Here is a 20,201-nt window from a genome sequence, read left to right as displayed (position 1 = left end):
AAAAAAAAAAAAAAAAGAGCCCCTGTGTGGGGGGCTTTTCCTGGTCAGCTAATCTTTCTGCAAGCACTGAGAACAATCGCCAACCAAATAAAGAGGGGAATTCCCAGGATTAGCCTGAAGGTTTTAGTTGCTGTGCTGACCTCACAAAAACCAGTGAGTACAGTATTGCTGATTCATCAAAGTGCTCCTAACTCGCCCTTCTCAAGGAAGTGCAGGGATACTATTCTTTTAATGTTAGAAAAACATTCTTACACCCTGTCCTTTGCATTCTATCAGAATAATTTAAAATTTAAAATCTATGACAGAGTGACTTCTACAGTATTCCCAATGGACTGTATATGTATAGCATATATAGTGAATTCAAGCATACTTCTTTTTTTTTTCATTTGTTTTTATTGAAGTTCGATTTGCCAACATATAGCATAACACCCAGTGCTCATGGATCCAAGCATGCTTCTTTTAAATCTTTTGACTAGTTTGTCTTTAAACCCCAAGTAGTGACATTGCTGACATTTGTGTGTTGTGTAGGGTGTGTTTTGGGGCCTGTTCTGTGGGCACAATGGTAATAGAGATTGTGATGATGTTATAGGCTGTGAACATGGTGACATCCATCTTTACTCTCCCTCTCACTGAACATCACTTTGCAGCCAGAGCACCTTTACAATATGAGGTCCCTAAATAGACTGAACTAATATTTTCACATGACTTATGATCACTTCATGATTACATGTCTTAGATATTTTCGACATTCTTGATTTAAATTATTTTATCAGTATCCTAAATATTTAATTAAAGTGAATTCTTTAATATCATTACCACAAACTAACCTCAAACTTGAGCCCATGAATGATTCAAAATAATTCCTTGGGCAGCCCCGGTGGCACAGCGGTTTAGCGCCGCCTGCAACCCAGGGCATGATCCTGGAGACCCTGGATCGAGTCCCACATCAGGCTCTCTGCGTGGAGCCTGCTTCTCCCTCTGCCTGTGTCTCTGCCTCTCTCTCTCTCTCTCTGTGTGTCTCTCATGAATAAATAAATAAAATCTTTAAAAAAAAATAATTCCTTTATTTCCCATTCCTTACAGTGTAACAGGAAGATTTACTTAGAGATCATCTTTACACAGCGATGAAGATTTATATGCAAAATAGTGACTTTCCAATCATCAGCTCAGCTGGTGATAGAATTAAAGTTGTTTCAATGCATGTATCAATTATAACTGAAACCTTTAGGAGCTAAGTCCCAACAAAATGAAAATGTTGGTAAAGTCAGATGTTCCTTAACTGTAGCATGTTATCAGTGTTGGCAAACGTTAACTATATATAAAGTGGTTCTATAAACTACAAATTTGAAGCTAATCCCTAGATTTCTGGATGTTTGACAGACTTGAAGCTCTTATTAAGGTCTGCTTTTCATTTTGAGTAACAAGGTTTCTTTGAAGCAGTAGGGATTCAATCTCCTTCTGGACATAGTCAGCCTCTTCTCCAACTGATCAAACCCAACTCTACAGAAATTGCTGTGCTGGGGTCAGGAGCCTTGTATTCTAGTTCTAACTTTGCTAACAGCCAGTTTTATAACTTTGGACAAAATTCATACTCTTGGCTGGGTGAAAATGACTTTATTCCTCAAGTGAGAATGGGCCAAGAATACCTCAAATATGCTCTCCTAGCTCAGATTTGTATAATTTTTCAAGTTTTGGGGGATCCCTCGGTGGCTCAGCGGTTTAGTGCCTGCCTTCGGCCCAGGGCATGATCCTGAAGTCCTGGGATCAAGTGCCATGTCGGGTGCCCTGCATGGAGCCTGCTTCTCCCTCTGCCTGTGTCTCTCTCTCTCTCTCTCTCTCTCTCTCTTTCTGTGAGTTTCTCATGAATAAATAAAACCTTAAAAATTTTTTTTCAAGATTTGTACAAAATGTGCAGGTTATTTCAAATACAGATCAGTACCACTTTCAGAGGACTTTTCTGCTTTTGAACAGAAAGTGAAACTGCTTTTTTTGATTTAAGGCCATGTTTAGGATACTCAAGGATACCTTTTGACATGGAAGGGTCATGAAGCCATATCTTTAAATAATTTACTAGATTAGTAAATTTATATTGAAATCATTGAACAATTGATTGCCATTAGCCGTAAGAGTTGTAATACACATCAACTGCGGTCCCTATTTTGTTCTCTCAGCCTTCCATATTTTCCCTAACAGCTTGGGCACCTACCCAGCAGCCACCTGGGAAAAAACCTTACTCTGCCTCTTTTCCTTCTCACACTGCAACGTCCCTCCAGCCCAGGCACCTTATCCTGTCATTCCCCATATCAGGGCATCACCACCTCTCCTGTGGCTTCATCTCTCTCCTGCCATCAACAGGCATCTCTGTCATCATCAGACAGATCTCTCATATGATTTAATCCTGCAACACCTCTCATTAAAAACCTTTGATGTGGGACGCCTGGGTGGCTCAGTGGTTGAGCATCTGCCTTTGGCTCAGGTCGTGATCCCGGGGTCCTGGGATCAAACCCCACAATGGGCTCCCCACAGAGAGCCTGCTTCTCCCTCTGCCTGTGTCTCTGCCTCTCTCTGTGTGTCTCTCATGAATAAATAAATTAAATCTTTAAAAAAAAAACCCACACCTTTGATGCTACTCTGTAGAAGAAGGTTTCCACCGATGGAATGTTCTCAACCCTCAACCCTCAACCCATAGCCTTGCCTTTCTGCCTGATGAGCTGGGATTCCCAGTCTTTTCTATTTTCCAGAAGATCAACCTTTCCAGCCCCTGGACTTGATCTGCAGATGCCCAACTCCACATGCTTTCTCTTCTCTGTCCTACCTGGTGACTGCATCCTCATTTTTTGAGATGCAAGTCAAGTGTCATTTCTCAACAGCACCTCTCCCTTTTCTCTGTTCTCCTAGCATTTTGAGCCCACTCCTCTGCCCTAGCTTTTCTCATTGCATTGTAATTTGGTGGCCTGCACCAGACAACATCCCAGAGCAGAACTGTGGCTCATAGTTTCATCTCATAGTCTCACATGGTATGGACATCCAAGCAGAAGTAGTTCGATCATATAAGAAGGCTTAAAAGGGTTTGAAGGTTGCGTGTGATAAAACCAGGATTATTTAAAAATCTCTGAAACCAGGAGAGAAGGTTATGGATTGGAAGGGACAGAGTAGGTACTGTGACACTGGCTTGGATGTTCCTCAATTAATGTTAAGTCAGTGATAGAATGAACACTGTAATCAAGCCACGTGTCATCACCAAGGCATTATTGACTCATTCTCTTTTAGTCTCTCTTTTTTTAGTTCCTTGGGGAGAAAAAGCCAGGTACAAGTTACTGAAGTTCTTTTAGTCCTCCATACAAAATATGTTGTGTCTTCCGCCTCACTCCTCTCCCAAACACACACATATATTCCACGTTTCCTTACCTCCTTCTCTCTTTCTCTTTCCCTCCTCCCTTCCCTCTGTTTTCATCTCTATCCCTCTTTTTCTTATATTCATTTGGATTTCACTGTTTTATCAAAATGGGTATATGGCTGACTCAAACCTGAGGCAGTCATAGCATCTGACCCTGTGAGCCAGTTTATACCCGCTTTCCAGGATACACAAAGAGAAAGTTGACCCCTTGTGGGTGAAGTGGAGACAAGCAAGATGAAAGGAACATTTTCTTTATTTTTTTTTATGATAGTCACACAGAGAGAGAGAGAGAGAGAGGCAGAGACACAGGCAGAGGGAGAAGCAGGCTCCATGCACCAGGAGCCCGATGTGGAGCCCGATGTGGGACTCGATCCCGGGTCTCCAGGATCACGCCCTGGGCCAAAGGCAGGTGCTAAACCGCTGCACCACCCAGGGATCCCGAACATTTTCTTTAGACTTAAATGTTCTGCAGAATGATGAAATAAAAAGAAAAAGGGGGGGGATCCCTGGGTGGTGCAGCAGTTTAGCGCCTGCCTTTGGCCCAGGACGCAATCCTGGAGACCCGGGATCGAATCCCATGTCGGGCTCCCGGTGCATGGAGCCTGCTTCTCCTGCCTGTGTCTCTGCCTCTCTCTCTCTCTGTGTGACTATCATAAATAAATAAAAATTTAAAAAAAAAAAGAATGATGAAATACCTTACCATTTCCTTTCCTGATGATTTGCTTCGCAAACATCAATGGGACCATCAGGACACTGGCTTATTTTTCTTCCTATTTCTTTCTTTTTTTTTTTTTTTTACATATCTGAAGCTCAACACCCACATTTACTGCCACTGAGAAAATATATCACTTACAGCATTGTATGAGAGGAGTACCCATTTGTTACTCGTTCATTCTGTTGAGAGGGGGAAAAAAAAACTTTTTCCTCTATCAACTTAGGTTGTGTGATTGGGGGCCTGCAAATTAACTGACAAAAGACAGATTAACAGATTATATGTAATTAATAATTACAGATTATTCATGTAAATGTGAGCACACAAAGTAGTTTCTGATCAGCTAGGTGAAGTTTGTTTATCCTACTAAAAAAGGTCCTTAGTAGGACTTAAAGGAAAAGAATGTGGTGGGAAGAAAATTAAGGAGAAAAAAGTGGAAGGCACAGAACCTTTCAGCAAAGTTTTGTTTATGTAATTCCTCATCCCTCTCAGAGAGGGGATTTTGGCAGCTGTATTTTCAGGAGGCTTTGCTTAAGCCAGCAAAAGAGGTTTAGATAAGGTTTTTAATGCAGCTGCTGTTGATTCAGATATTTTCACCTTAAAGTCATCTTTATACCACACCGACAGGTATAAATTCAGTTCACTCAATGAATAGTTATTCACACCTACTACATGGTTCCTACTACATGGTTGTCATTATTTTAGATGCTAGGGACACAACAGAGAAAAAAAATGAGAAAAATCCCTGCCCTCACTGAGCTTACATTTTAGTGAGAGTAAGCAACATAAGTAAAATACATAGCATGTTTGATAATGACCAGTGTTAAGGAGAAAAATTAAGCAGGGAAGGGTTCAGAAAGTTACAGTGTAACAGAGCATGCAAGTTTAGACCAATAAGCAAGGGAAGGCTCATTGAGAAGGTGATAATGTGAGTAAAGGCCTGAGGGAGAAGAGATCAAGCTACCTATTTGAACCTACAGCATTTTTAGCATTTTATTAATGTTATTAATAGTTATTAATGTTTTTGACATTTGCATACTAAGAAGCCAATACAGACTGAAAATTAACAAAACTACCATGTGGGTTTTGAGGTGACCACTCATCTAATGTAATTAAGCACCAGAGGGAAGTACATGGCCTTTCGAAGGTGGTTCTTTTACTGTAGGTCCCTTGACAGCGTGGGAACTAAGTGAATCACCACTTGGTTAGTTGGCCTTGTCAATATTGTCCTCCTACGCTGGTTCCTTTTCCAGTACCAGACTTAGATTACTCTGGGCAAGCAACAATAGAGGGATGATTCTAGAAGTATTCCCAACATTGCTTCAAAATGCAGTTGTTTCCCTTAGCAACAACCTAATTCACTAACCTATTGCCATAGAAATAGAATGCAGAATATATAAGCAGTATAATCTTACCTTTTATTTTTTAAAACACTCTTTCCTCCTTCCCTAATGTTTTCCATATTTCTAATTTAACACACCTTATCTTATGTTGGCCTGTAGCCCAGCTCTGTTCTACTTTTTTTGGCTATCCCATAGATAATTCTCTGTCTTTATAGACCAGGCCAGTCTCTTCAAACCTGCCTTTCCAATTTATATCTCTATATGGTAGGAATAGAAGGAAAAAAATTTTAAAAACTAAGCAGCAACTACTCTGTGGAATGGTTTTCAATCACTTTGGTCTTATTAAAAGTCCTTTTTATTTTTACTGTGACCACTTTGTTCAACAGGAATCAACTACCATACCCAATAAACAATCTTTTAAAAAAGAATAGTCTTGGGCAGCCCCAATGGCCCAGTGGTTTGGCACCGTCTTCAGCCCGGGGTATGATCCTGGAGACCTGGGATCGAGTCCCACGTCAGGCTCCCTGCACTCCTCTGCCTGTGTCTCTGCGTCTCTCTTGCTCTGTGTCTGTCATGAATAAATAAATAAAATCTTTAAAAAAGAATAGTCTTTTAATGCTTTAGATTCCAGAGGGGGGAAAAAAAGATTCCAGAGGGAAACTAAAACTGGAGCAGCCTTATGAAGGTTTATATATTATTCCCCACACTATATATATATATCCCTGTGGCAAAACTCCTTTCAACCAAAAATAAACTAATGCTGACTTTCAGTGTTTTGTTTTGGCACCTGGTTTATTTTTTTTAAAAAATGGTTCTCATCAAATTTTCTATATCCTGATTAATCAGTTAAGCAAATAATTACTGAGCATCTGTAAACTAGATACTGCCAAGACTAGAGGTAGAGCAATTAAAGATAAATCCTAGCTCTCACAAAGCTCAGAGTTCAGACTAGGATGCAGGCTGAGCAAGAGAAGAGGGCAGAAAGCCTTGGAAGCACATCAGACCAGAAAGTAACCCAGCTCTTAAGGGTCAGGTGGATTTTCAGGAAAGCTCCTAGGGCTTGGTTTACCTAGGTAGGAAACACAGCATATGGAACAGCATGAAGGATCTTGGAAATCTCACTGAGAGATGTGGGAGGAGATTGATGAAAGAGAAGGTTGGACACAGAAGCAATAAAAGAAGCTTCAGGGCATTTATGCCATGCTAAGGAGTTTGGCTTTGATTCTGAAAGTAAAGAGAAACCTTTTAATAAAGCAGAGACAGTGGTACAAATATGGACAACTCACTTCGGAAGTTTGGACTTTGGAAAATTCACTGCTGTCCTAAGAGTGGATAAGGGAACAGGGCACAAGAGAGGAGGGAACAGGAAAGCCAATTAAGAGTCTGTAGAATTAGTACAGAAAAAAAAAAGCATGGAAGACCTGATTCGAGGCAAGAGCAGATACACCTGATAGCATTTGGCAATCAATTTGTTATGGGGAGTTAGAGAAAGGAAAGAATGGAGTCGAAGATGGCCACCAGATGTCTACCAGATATCTGTTTGAATAAGAGAATGAATGTTCGGTGAATATTGATGACAAACTGTAATACCTTTTTGGAAACAGAAGTAAGAATATTCCTACAACATTGGTAGTGGTAGGAACATAAATCAGGAATCATGAGCTGAGTATAAACCACAGCTCTAGTTTGTTTGACTGCAAAATATATTTCTGATCATTTGTAAATTGAAGCTAATCATAGACCTTCCCTACTATGACACAGGCTTATTGTGACTGTCAAATGAGATAGGTTATGGACAGTTGATTTTTTTTCTTTTAAATTATAAAACATAATAATGTAAGGTGGTGGTAGTAGCAGGTTACTTGTGTAGGTTTCTAGCAAAGATGAGCTCCTTTGGTGATGGTCCCTGCCCTGCCTCCTGCTGTCCTGGGTCCTGGCTGGTAGATTTCCAGCATGTGTGGCACAGCATGATGGAAGTCTGGGCCATCGGATTTGGCTGTGGAGTCTTAGGCTCTTTCTGGTAGAATTTTGTTTAACCATTTTTACTATCTCTTTGCTGGAGCCCAATTTTATCTTCCAGTCTGAGGAAATTGCTAAATGATTTCTGCTTCTTATTTTTTCACCCTGAAAATGTGCCTGATGTTCTGCTCTGAACTAGGACAATCTTCAGCCTTGCATTAGACATCTAGAACAGGAGTATTCTTTTGTGTACACTGGGTACGGTGTTGCCAACGTGAAGGTAAGATGCGTCCCTTCTAGAGCTTGGCGTCTGTCCTTAGCCAGGGAAGGGGTCCATGCATGATAGGGGGGTCAGTACTCACCCAGTCCTGGCTTGGTATCGGGCATAGTTTTCCCCAGGGGAGTACAACTAATTGCCTTCTATCAATGTTTGGAAACCCATTGGAAACAAACTGAAGCTGGTAATGACAAAACCATATTTTCCTCATCCTCCTTGGCAATGGTCCCTCAAGTCAAGTGTGTGTGTACCCTGGAGAGTTTGCAGAGTGATCTGATTACTACCTTTCTAGGTAGTTTGTCCTTTTTATGCCTGTTTCCTTTTTGATCTTCTGTTTGCTTTTCATTTTGTAATTTCCCTATACCATGTCTGCCTGTGAGTTTAGTTTTATTTTTCCTACTTAGGGCTCAGTTTCCAGATAGTTAATGTTCAGTTCTGTCTCAGATCTGCTTGGCCTTTCTTAGAATGTCTTGTCCTTTTCTCCTGCTCTTTGATTTCTTATTTTATAGCTTTATGTTAAGTGTACTTATTTTAAAGTTTTTATTCTTCTATTTTATGAAGTTTGAGATTGATATTTGTCAAATCTGCTAACTCACTGGTGGTGAATTGTTTCCTTATATGTTTTAAAATTACGTGTTGTGAGCTCAATTTCAATGACGTATTATGAGTAAGAATTCTGCATAGCCCAGATTAAGGGAGTCTCCCTTTAAAATGTTTTTGCTTTGTTTCTGCTAGCACCCCAAGGATATCCCAGGCTCAAGACCAATTGTGGGTATCATGATAAAAGTAAATTTGAACTAAACCAGCATGAGAGTAGTACTGAAATTACTGAAAGTATTCAGAGTATTCAGAAAGTATTATTTTTGTCCACCCAGGGCTCAGTTTAAGACAGATGAGCTCTATTTTTGTTTCGCAGTATAATGGGCTTTCTTCTAATCTACCCTTTCATCAAGTTACAGTCCTTCAAGGGCCCAGCTCTTCACCTACTATAGACACAAGGCCCCATTTCCTATCCCTTCATGGGCATTAAGCCCAAAGTACCGGATAAGGGGTTAACAAACCATAGCCCAAAAACCAAATACAGCCTTCTACTACCATTAGTAAATGAAGTTTTATTGGAACAAAACCATGCCCATATGTTTATTTATTGACTGAGCTGTTCTCGTGCTATAATGGCAGAGTTGAGTAGTTGCCACAGAGATCATATTGGCCTAAAAATCTGAAATTATTCAATATCTGGAGCTTTAGAGAAAGCACTTGACAACTCCTGCCCAAGATTAACAAGTTTGAAGGCCCAGCCCTCATTCCCACCCCTTGGGGTCTTCAGTTATGATTACCCCGCAAATGGTCCTCTTCCTCTTTATTTCTAGCTCCTGGCAGTTTTCTTTACTTTTTTGTAAGCCCTGCTAGGCATTTAAAAGTGTGTCTATTTTGGGATTCCTGGGTGGCTCAGTCGAGTTTTCAACTCTTGATTTCAGCTCGGGTCATGATATCAGGGTCGTGAGATCAAGCTCTGCATCAGGCTCCTCACTCAGAGTGGAGCCTGCTTAAGATTCTCTCTCTCCCTCTTCCTGTGCCCCTCCCCTGCCATTCATGTTCTCTCTCTCTCTCTCAGTCCCTCTTTAAAAAAAAGGTATATGTATTTTTTTTAAGATTTTACTTATTTATTCATGAGACAGAGAGAGAGAGAGAGGAGAGACATAGGCAGAGGGAGAAACAGGCTCCCTGCAGGGAGCCCAATGCAGGATTTGATCTTGAGACCTGGGATCACGACCTGAGCCAAAGGCAGACTCTCAACCACTGAGCCATCCAGGCATTCCTCTAACATCACAAAAAATGGGTGTTTTTAGCAAGAAGCTTTCCAAATACCAAGTCCACTATATTGCCAGTACCAGAACCCACTTTCTGTTTTCTTGGATAATACAGATTGCTGTGTGCATAAGATGTATATATGAACCTAGTGGCAACGACAAATCAAAAACCTGCAATAGGTACCCAAATGATAAAGAGAAAGGAATCCAAGCATATCATTAAAGAAAGCCATCAAACAGGGGAAGAGAGCAAAAGAAGAAAGGAACAGAGAGCTACAAAAACAACCATAAAACAAATAATTAAATGGTAATAATTCCATACCTCAATAACTACTCTGGATGTATATGGACTAAATACTCCATGGGACTCCTGGGTGGCTCAGTGGTTGAGCACATCTGCCTTCGGCTCAGGGCATGATCCTGGATTTCTGAGATCAAGTCCCATATCGGGCTCCCTGCATGGAGTCTGCTTCTCCCTCTACCTATGTCTCTTCCTCTCCATTTCTGTGTCTCATGAATAAATAAATAAAAATCTTAAAAGTAAATAAATAAATAAATACTCCAATCAAGAGACATAGGGTGACCAGATTAAAAAAAAAAAAAAAAAAAAAAAGCAAGACCCATCTATGTGCTGTCTACCAGAGATTCACTTCAGACCTAAAGACACCTGAAGGTTGAAAATGAGAGGACAGAAGAACATTTACCTTGCAAATTGAAGCAAAAAAGAAAGCTGGGATAGCAATATTTATCTCGAGCAAAATAGACGAAAACAAAGACAACTGAGACAAAAGAGGACACTACATAATGATAAAGAGAACAATCCAACCAGAGGATATAAAGTTTCAAATAGTTATGTACCCAACACTGGAGCACCTAAATACATAAAGCAATTATTAACAGACATAATGGAAGAAATTGAGAGTAATACAATAATAGTAGGGAAATTTAACACCCCACTTACATCAATGGATAGATCATCTAGACAGAAAATCAACAAGGAAACAGTGGCTTTGCATGAGACATTGGACCAAATGGACCTAACACATACATAGACCATTCCATCCAAAAAGAACAGAATACATTTATTGGAGTGCACATAGAATGTTCTCCAGAATAGATCACATTAGGCCACAAAACAAGCCTCAATAAAATAAAGATTAAAATCCTATCATGCATCTTTTCTGACCACAATGGTATGAAGCTAGAAATAAATTACATGAAAAAAATCTGGAAAGAACACAAATACATGGAGGCTAAATAATACACCACTGAACAATGAATGGGTCAAAGAGGAAATTTTAAAAATGCATGGAGACAAATAAAAATGAAATGGACTATTTGGACAATAGTCCAAAATCTTTGGGGATGCAGCAAAAGTTATTCTGAGAAGGAAGATATAGTAATCCAGACCTACCTCAAGAAGCAAGAATATCTCAAATAAACAACCTAAACTTACTCTTCAAGGAATTAGGAAAAAAAAAAGAACAAATAAAGCCCAAAGCCAGTAGAAAGAGGAAATAATAAATAGAGCAGAAATAAATGAAATAGAGACTTAAAAAAAAAAAAAACCCAATAGAATACATCATGAAACCAGGAGCTGGTTCTTTGAAAAGATCAACAAAATTGATAAGCCTTTAGCCAGACTCATTAAAAAAAAAAAAAAAAAAAAAAAAAAAAAAAAACAGAGAGGAGTCCAATAAAATCAGAAATGAAGGATAAATAACTGACACCACAGAAATACAAAGGATTGATTATAAGAGAACGTTATGAAAAATAATATGCCAACAAATTGGACAACCTTAGAGAAATGAATAAGTTTCTAGAAACATAAAACCCTTTCAAAACTGAATCGGGAAGAAATAGACATTTTAAGCAGGCTAATTACTAGCAATGACATTGAATTAGTAATCAAAAACTCTCAAAAAACTAAAGTCCAGGACCAGATATTTTCACAGGTGAATTCTGCCAAACATTTAAAGAGAAGGAGAAGGTAATACCTATTCTCAAACTATTCCCGAGAGAGAGAGAGAGAGAGAGAGAAGGAAAGAAAGCTTCCAGTTCATTCTATGAGGCAAGCATTACCCTGATACCAAAACCAGATAAGACACACACACGCACACACACACGCACACACACACACAAATATCTGATGAACAAATTTGGTAGTTTTAGTCTGAGACCAAAAAATAGGCCTTTTTGGATGACTCCTCCACGTCTCAGAAAGTCTCTACCAAATATTCTTTAAGACCTTTTTATTTTCATTGGCTTTCCATATTGGACTGAGATGCTTGATCAGGCTTGGGTTTTAGGGCTGTAGATTTTTCCTTTTACATCAAAGATAAAATGTTTCTCCTATTTTTCATTTTTAATTTAAATATTAGTTAATATACAGAGCAATATTAGTTTCAGGAGTAGAATTCAGTGGTTCATACACATACAACACCCAGTGCTAATCACAAGTGCCCTCTTTAATGCCTATCACCCATCTAGCCCATCTCCCACCCACGTCCTTCCATCAACCTTCAGTTTGTCTCTTATGGTTTGCTTCCCTCTTCTTTACTTACCTCCCCTTTCCCATATGTTCATCGTTTTCTTTCTTAAATTCCATATATGAGTGAGATCATATATACATACACACACACACACACACACACACACACACCAATAAATACACACCACCACTTTATGTGTTCATCAGTCAATGGACATTTGGATTATGTCCATAGTTAGCTGCTGTTGTTAATGCTGCTATAAACATCATGGTACATGTATACCTTCGAATCTGTATTTTTGTATCCTTTGGGTAAATTGCTCGATTGTAGAGTAGCTTTATTTTTAACTGTTGAGGTACCTCCTTACTGTTCTCCAGAGTGGTCACAGCAGTTTGCATTCCCACCAACAAGGCAAGAGGGTTCCCCTTTCTCCACATCCTCACCAGTACCTATTGTTTCTTGTGTTGTTAATTTTAGCCATTCTGACAGATGTAAGGTGATATCTCATTGTAGGTTTTTTTTAAGGTTTTTATTTATTTATTCATGAGAGAGACAGAGACACAGGCAGAGGGAGAAGCAGGTTCCCGTGGGGAACCTGATGCAAGATTGGATCCCAGGACCCTGGGATCACGTCCCAAGCTGATGGCAGACGTTCACCCACTGAGCCACCCAGGCATCCCCTCATTGTAGTTTTGATTTGCATTTCCCTGATGATGAGTGATGTCGAGCATCTTTTCATGTGTCTTTTAGCCATCTGGATGTCTTCTTTGGAAAAATGTCTATTCATGTCTTCTGCCCATTTCCTAAATGAATTATTTGTTTTTTGGGACATTGAGTTTGATAAGTTCTTTATAGATTTTGGATACAAACCCTATATCAGATATTTGCAAATACCTTCTCCCATTCCATAAGCTGCCTTACAGTTTTGTTGATTGTTTCCTTTGTGGTGCAGAAGCCTTTAATCTTGAGGAAGTCCCAATAGTTCATTTTTGTTTTTGTTTTCCTTGCCTCTGGTGACATGTCTAGTAAGAGGTTGCTCCCACTGAGGTCAAAGAGGTTTCTGCCTATGTTCTCCTCTAGGATTTTGATGGTTTCCTCTTTCACATCTAGGTCTTTCATTCATTTTGATTTTTTGTGTATGATGTAAGAAAATGGTCCAATTTCATTCTTCTGCTTGTGGCTGTCCAGTTTTCCCCATACCATTAGTTGAAGAGACTGTCTTCCTCCCATTGGATAGTCTTTCCTGCTCTGTTGAAGATTAGTTGACTATGTAGTTGATGGTCCATTCCTGGTTTCTCTAGTCTGTTCCATTGATCTATGTGTCTGTTTCTGTGCCAGTACCACACTGTCTTGATGATTATAGCTTTGTTTAGCTTAAAATCTGGAATTGTGCCGCCTCCAGTTTTGTTCTAAGAAGGAAGTATATTGCAGTACAGGTCTCCTCAAAAAGCAAGAAAAATCTCAAATATACAACCTAACCTTACTGAAAGGAGCAGCAAATAAAGACTAAAGCCAGCAGAAGGGAAATAATAAAGACAAGAGCAGAAATAAATGATATAGAAACAAAAAAACAGTAGAATGAATTAACAATGCTATTTTTCATTTTCAATGAAAATGACCAATGTTTTTTTGATAATTGAGGGTAAAGGAAGAATAATCCTTATTTTATCATTTTCAATGCAGAAGGCCTCAAAAATTTTCTTCTTACCAAAGCCTTTCTGTCAGTGTTTATTCTCTTGGCAGTGTATGAAGTACTTGGACAGTATCAAAAGCTTAGAAACAAAAAGATCAATTAGATGTAATAGATACTGGTAGACATTATTGCTAAGCATACTCATTTCCAGGATCTGTGAAAAATAGGATTTAGTGGACAAAAGAATCCAAGTGGGCTTTGGAAGAAACACTTTTCTGGATTTAAATACATAGTCCCTACTATGTTTGTAACAATTGTGAAAACATGAACAGATTATTTGCTTTATGTTGAGAGTGTCCAGTTTTTGGCTCTTGATGCTGCTGCTCAGAGTTTCATCACTTTGTTTTGCTTGTTAAAGGGGTTTGATAAAATTAGGGAAAATGCTCTTGGAAAAAGTTGATGTTTAAAATGTAGAATGCAACTAATGTTTCAATCTTCTGTTCCTCCATTTTTCCCTTTGTAGTATGACTATGAATATGATGAGAATGGTGACAGAGTCGTTCTAGGGAAAGGCACTTATGGGATCGTCTACGCAGGCCGAGACCTGAGCAACCAAGTCAGAATCGCTATAAAGGAAATCCCAGAGAGAGATAGCAGGTACTGTAATTGTGGCTAATAAAAGCTGTTTTCGGGATCCCTGGGTGGCGCAGCGGTTTGGCGCCTGCCTTTGGCCCAGGGCGCGATCCTGGAGACCCGGGATCGAATCCCACGTCGGGCTCCCGGTGCATGGAGCCTGCTTCTCCGTCTGCCTGTGTCTCTGCCCCTCTCTCTTTCTCTCTCTCTGTGACTATCATAAATAACTAAAAAAAATTAAAAAAAATAAAAGCTGTTTTCCAGGTATTTGGGGTTGTGTATGGCATTCTAGACAATGTTTTGGTGATATTCTAATTAGTGAAACTCTGTCTGAAAAGACCAGTGTCTTAATCAGCCCCTCTAAGGTTTAGCTGCTGCATCAATCATTGATTCAGGCACAACCCTCTGGTGGAGAAGGATGACCTCTCAGAGGTGACAAGGACAGGACTTCTAAAGAGTAGAAAAGACAATGGCCTGGGTGTGTAGAGCTCAGTTATGTCAAAGGATGGTTGATTTATTAGATGGATAGATGGGAAGTAAGCTGGATCAGAAGTGGTATTTGAACCACAGGTTCCAGTGTCCAGTTTTGTACCTAAGGAGCTTGGAAGTCATTCCTCCATCTTAGCAAATGGGAAGCTGACCAAACTAAGACATCAACAGCTCTTCTTGGATCCATTGAAGAAGTGAGGTTGCAGGCCAAGCCACTGCCCCCAAATTTGGAGAGATAGTCATGGCGGGTGCGCACACTTTTGTGAATTTTGCCTCCAGTAGCCCTACCAGACCCTCAACAGCGATATTGGAGAAAAATCCCCTTGTGCTTTCGGCAGGGGAAAGAGGGAAGGTAACTATTTTGAAATACACCACAGCTCTGCTCTTCCTAACAAGGCCTGACCTCAGAGAGACTATTTTTACCAGGGCCTAACCTAAGAGGGTATTATCAGAGCCTAACCAGCCTGCGGGAAAGGAAATACCCAACTCCTGTTCACTGTTGCCATCCTATCCCAGCTGAAGGCAGCAGGGGATGGGGGAGAAGGGAGACTCAAAGCATCTGTGAAGCTCCCAGCCCAGTGGCACAGGCCCTCAAAGAAACTGAGACCTAAGCATAAGACTGTGGAATTCTTCCCCTCCCGGAGTTCCTTCTACCTAATACATCATGCCTAACTTTCACCAAAAATTGCAAAGCGTACCAAAAGGCAAAAACCCAGTTTGTAGAGACAGAGCAAGCGTCAGATCCAGATTCAGATGTGGCAGGGTTGTTGGAATTATCAGACTAGGAATTTAGAACAACTTTAATATGCTAAAGGCTCTCATGGGTAAAGTAGATAGTATACATAAACAAAAGGAGTGTAAGTAGAGATGGAAATCCTAAGAATCTAGAATGCTGGAGATCAAAAACACTAACAAATGAAATGAAGAAGACTTTTGTGGGTAGGATATGGTTCTCTTGATGAGCTTGAGACTATGTCCATAGAAACTTCCAAAACTGGGGCACCCAAGTGACTCAGTTGGTTAAGCATCCAGCTCTTGATTTCATCTCAGGTCATGATCTTAGGGTCGTGAGATTGAGCCCCACTTAGGGCTCTGCATGGGGTATCTGAGATTCTCTCCCTCTCCCTCTACCACTTTGTAATATTAAAAAACTTTCTTAAATGTTCTTATAGGTTCTTAAGTAACATATTCGTGGAATAGATTTTGAAACAATAGAAAATTTAAGGGCTTAATTAGTATCAAATTACAGCAGCAAACCCACCGATGTTTAAAAACATCCCCTCCTCTCCCGGCAGCAGATGAATTTAAGTAGGTAGTTGGAAGCTGACCACTTTTAAAATCACCTTTGTAACTTAAGTTTATTCAACTGCCGTTGTGTGTACACAAAGCACACCAACACCAACAAAGGTACTGTTCTGTAGCAGTGTATCTGGCAGAATGTGGGTTGTTTGAAAACACTTGCATGACAGGTGTTTCTCTTGAACAGCTGGTGCCAGGCGTCTCCTTGTTACCTATAAAGAAGAAGTGAAGTCTGTCGTGTTATTGTCTGATACAATACACGAAGTTATTTTCTTCTATATGCCCTGGAGAGGTTTTCATGTTATGTGTGAAAAGATAGCAGTTAGGAAGGACAATTGCTAAGGTAATAGGATGCGTGTGAATAATGTATGATCCAGCATATACTACCCATCGCCATCTGGAGTGGAGCATCATAGCAACAAAAACAGTGGCTTCTGTGTTTCCTTCACACTTTAAAAACACTTTGTTTAAAGAGAATCGGAGTAGATGTGGGAGAGAAGTGGCGTTGGATTCACGATCTGTCTCAACTAGTTAATCTCAGGTTGGCTTCCTCCTCTAACGTTCTATACACACCTGGACTATTTATTTAGATCAGTAATTCTCTACCCTGCTGCGTGTTAGAGCCAACAGGGGAACTTTAAAAAATACTGATGCTCATGCCTTACCTCCCCAAATTCTGGGATGGGTCATAGGCACAAATTAGTTTTTTAAAAATCCTTTCAGGAGATGAAATGTCCAGCCAAGGCTGGAGACCACTGGTATGGATGGATGTAGTGGGAATTTGACTCAGAGAAGGTACTCTGGAAACACATATGGATTAATAATTTTTCAAAACTAAATATATATAAGTAACTGATTATTTGTACCATTTCTTCTTTCCATTGTCAGCTCATTGAGAAGATTTTCTTATAATTCACAGAGATAAGTGTTGCTTATTGACTCGAACAAATTGGAATTTCATGCTTATTCAGTGCTTGGCACTTATCCTTTCACTTAGAATTTCTGAATGTTACTAATAAATTTCATATTGGGGAAAAGTTCTTATTCTTACCTAAGATGAATCCAGACTATTATAATTTTTAAGCTATTCTTTGGTTACATAAAGGAGGGGGCAGGAGTGTGGCATATTTCCTTTTCTAGGATCTTACATTTAAACATTCATAATTGATGTTCAGTAGAGGGTTAAGAGGTAGAAGCCCTCCAGCTCGTCATAAGCCGGATTAATCACTTGCTTCAGATTATTTAGTCATCTTGATGTCCTAAAGCTGTAGAATAGACTCAGTATTTGCTATTAATTTATTTCATGCATATCAAGAGCAATCTTACTAACTAGTGTTAATAAAGTATTTTAAACTCTATGGAAAAAGTAACTTGCAAATGTCCTGAGAATCATAACCTAAATATCCTACTGGTAACACTATATACTGGTATTTCTCGTGCTGCCTCAGTTAGTTACCAAAATGGAGTTGTCTCTAACTGATATCCTGTTAAGGTTTTCAGTTTAATATTTACCCTTATAGTTCCTAGAGCAGTTCGAAAGAAAAATAAAATGAGTAAATGATCTAAAATACAAGTTAATTTTTCGTTGTTTTTGGGCAGCATTCTGAGTAATATTTTACAGATTATAAAAGTTTGCTTAAATTAAATGAATTTGGATTTTTGTAACCTGCTAATTGCTTTAGCTTTGTAGCTTATCTTGAAAAGTTTCATTAAAATAGTATTATCCAATACTAACCAATTCTAGCATTTGTTATTGGCATTCAAAAAAATCCATTCTGTTTGTATGAATTTGCCATTGTGAAATCTAAGCATCTGTTGTATCTAACACCGAAGCAAATAATGAGGCATCAGGTTTATAGTTTATATTCTAGTGGTGAGTGCTTTTCATACCTATAACCTAAATTGTGCAACAGAAAAAAATTAGGGAATAGCTTTGAGTCTCCAAAACCCTACTATAGATAGCTATACAAGAATCATATTTAGTATGTAATATAATGTTAATATTCAAGATTGTTAAGAATTGAGAAGCTGTACAGTACTTCAGATATTCATAAAAAGAGTTGTTCAGTCTGTTCCAAAAATATAAAACAATTTCATTGTATAATCTGATGAAACAACATATATCAAGTGTGCGATTTTAAAGTTTGGCTTAATGCTGGTCTTTCAGCATGGAGGCATGGGTAGAAATGGGTAAAAAAAAAAATTATGGTATAATAGAACCGATGAACCCAGTAAGATGAAGATTTGTGAGGAGCTCAAAGAGACTTAGTTTTCTACAGAAGAGTTGCTGGGCATTTCAGTAAGTTCTGGAATGAAAATGAAAGTGATTTGCAATCTTTATCCTCCTGGGCAAGAGTCTTCTGGAATAGTAGTTATGTTATGGGGCCAGCAGAATAGAAAGTTGTGTTAATATAGACAGTGAGCTATGTGGATGCATTCAATTTTCCTGGACTGATATCTTAACTCAGTCACTTACTAGCTTTAAGATCTAGGACAGGTTAGTCATCCTCTTGGTGAGTCAATTTCCTCATCTGTAAAATGGGCATCTTAAAAGTAACTTCTCTTGGGGTTATTGTGAGAAATGAGTTAATATATACAATAGGTTTGGATTAATGCCTGACACATTTCCCTACATCTTATCACTACCACTTCAACTTCACAAAATTTATGTGACAAGAAACAAATGCTTTAGATAACATATTTTACTTTCTGTAGGGGCATATATTTAGCTGATATTTTCAATTTGTATTGCTTACATTTATACACTAAAATCTGGCTACATAATTGCTTATCAACATTTGTATGTCTTTTAGATACTCTCAGCCTCTACATGAAGAAATAGCATTGCATAAGCATCTGAAGCACAAAAATATTGTCCAGTATCTGGGCTCTTTCAGTGAGAATGGTTTCATCAAAATCTTCATGGAGCAGGTCCCAGGAGGTAAAAGATCTTTTTCTTTCTTTAAAAAGTATAAGTTTTTATGGTTTAAAGAGGAGCACAATAGCATGGGATTTACAAGTTTACAGGTCTTAATCTAAGTTAAAAGACAAATTAGATCTTCATTGCAGCATTATTTGCAATAGTCAAGAAATGGAAACAACCTAAGTGTCCACCATTGGATCAATGGATGTGTTTATCCATTTAAAGATGTGTTTTATATGCACAATGGAATATTATTCATTCATAAAAACAAGAGTGAAGTCTTGCCATTTTCAACGACACAGATGGACTATGAGAGCATTGTGCTAAATGAAATAAGTTATGCAGGGAAAGGCAAATACTGTATGGCCTCACTTACATGTGGAATCTAAAAAAAAAACCAAACAAACAAACAAAAAAACCCAAGCTTATAAATAACAGAGAACAGATTGGTGGTTGCCAGAAGCAGGGATAGGAGAGGATAAAATGGGTGAAGAAGGTCAAATGTACAAACTTCCATTTATAAAATAAATGAGTCCTGGAGATATGATGTACAGCATGCTGAATCTAGAGTTAATACTACTGTACGTATATTTGAAAGTTGCTAGGAGAATAGAACTTAAAGGTTATCACCACAAGAAAAGAATTGTTTTTGTAACTGTGTGGTGACAAGTATGAACTAGACTTAGTGTGGTGATCATTTTGCAACGTATATAAATACCAAATGTTGTACACCTGTAACACAATGTTATATGTCAATTATCTCAATAAAATTTTTTTAATTAGTCATGTGACATCAGCTTGCAATTCATTAGGAGACAATACAAGTATGCTGAACCATTTTAGTATCAATAATTGTGACTTAAAGTTAGAGACTGAGTGGCCTTTTATTTTGACTGTATTTGATAATGAGCATCTTCAGAGTGTATGAGAGCCCAAGTGTCTACTACTCTACTTGCTGGGCTACTCCAAACAACCAATAAATGTTAGCTTAAATTAATGTCCCATGATTAACATGCTTTAAAGAACTAATTCAATAAAATTTTATCCACTGTTTCTCCCTACTTTACAGGAAGTCTTTCTGCTCTCCTTCGTTCCAAATGGGGCCCATTGAAGGACAATGAGCAAACAATTGGCTTTTATACAAAGCAAATACTTGAAGGATTAAAATACCTCCATGACAATCAAATAGTCCACCGAGATATAAAGGTAGGATGCAGTAGGATTCATGTTTCA

The 20,201-nt window shown here is 38.8% G+C and overlaps 1 protein-coding gene across 2 annotated transcripts in view; it reads left to right on the top strand.

Annotated features, from left to right (window-relative positions):
- MAP3K5 (mitogen-activated protein kinase kinase kinase 5) overlaps window positions 1-20,201 on the top strand; it is a 198,881-nt gene that overhangs the window by 135,606 nt on the left and 43,074 nt on the right. For both annotated transcript variants that reach the window (XR_012030333.1, XM_072824984.1), the window contains exons 15-17: window positions 14,148-14,281; window positions 18,859-18,986; window positions 20,038-20,174. Coding sequence is in view for 1 of the 2 variants with exons in the window: in XM_072824984.1 (XP_072681085.1) it covers window positions 14,148-14,281; window positions 18,859-18,986; window positions 20,038-20,174 (399 nt within the window). In the remaining variant the exon portion in view is untranslated. The remainder of the gene's footprint in view (window positions 1-14,147; window positions 14,282-18,858; window positions 18,987-20,037; window positions 20,175-20,201) is intronic.

This window comes from Canis lupus, chromosome 1, assembly GCF_048164855.1.
Source record: "Canis lupus baileyi chromosome 1, mCanLup2.hap1, whole genome shotgun sequence".
Classification (NCBI taxonomy): Eukaryota; Metazoa; Chordata; class Mammalia; order Carnivora; family Canidae; genus Canis; species Canis lupus.
This window is presented reverse-complemented; position numbering and strand designations above follow the sequence as displayed.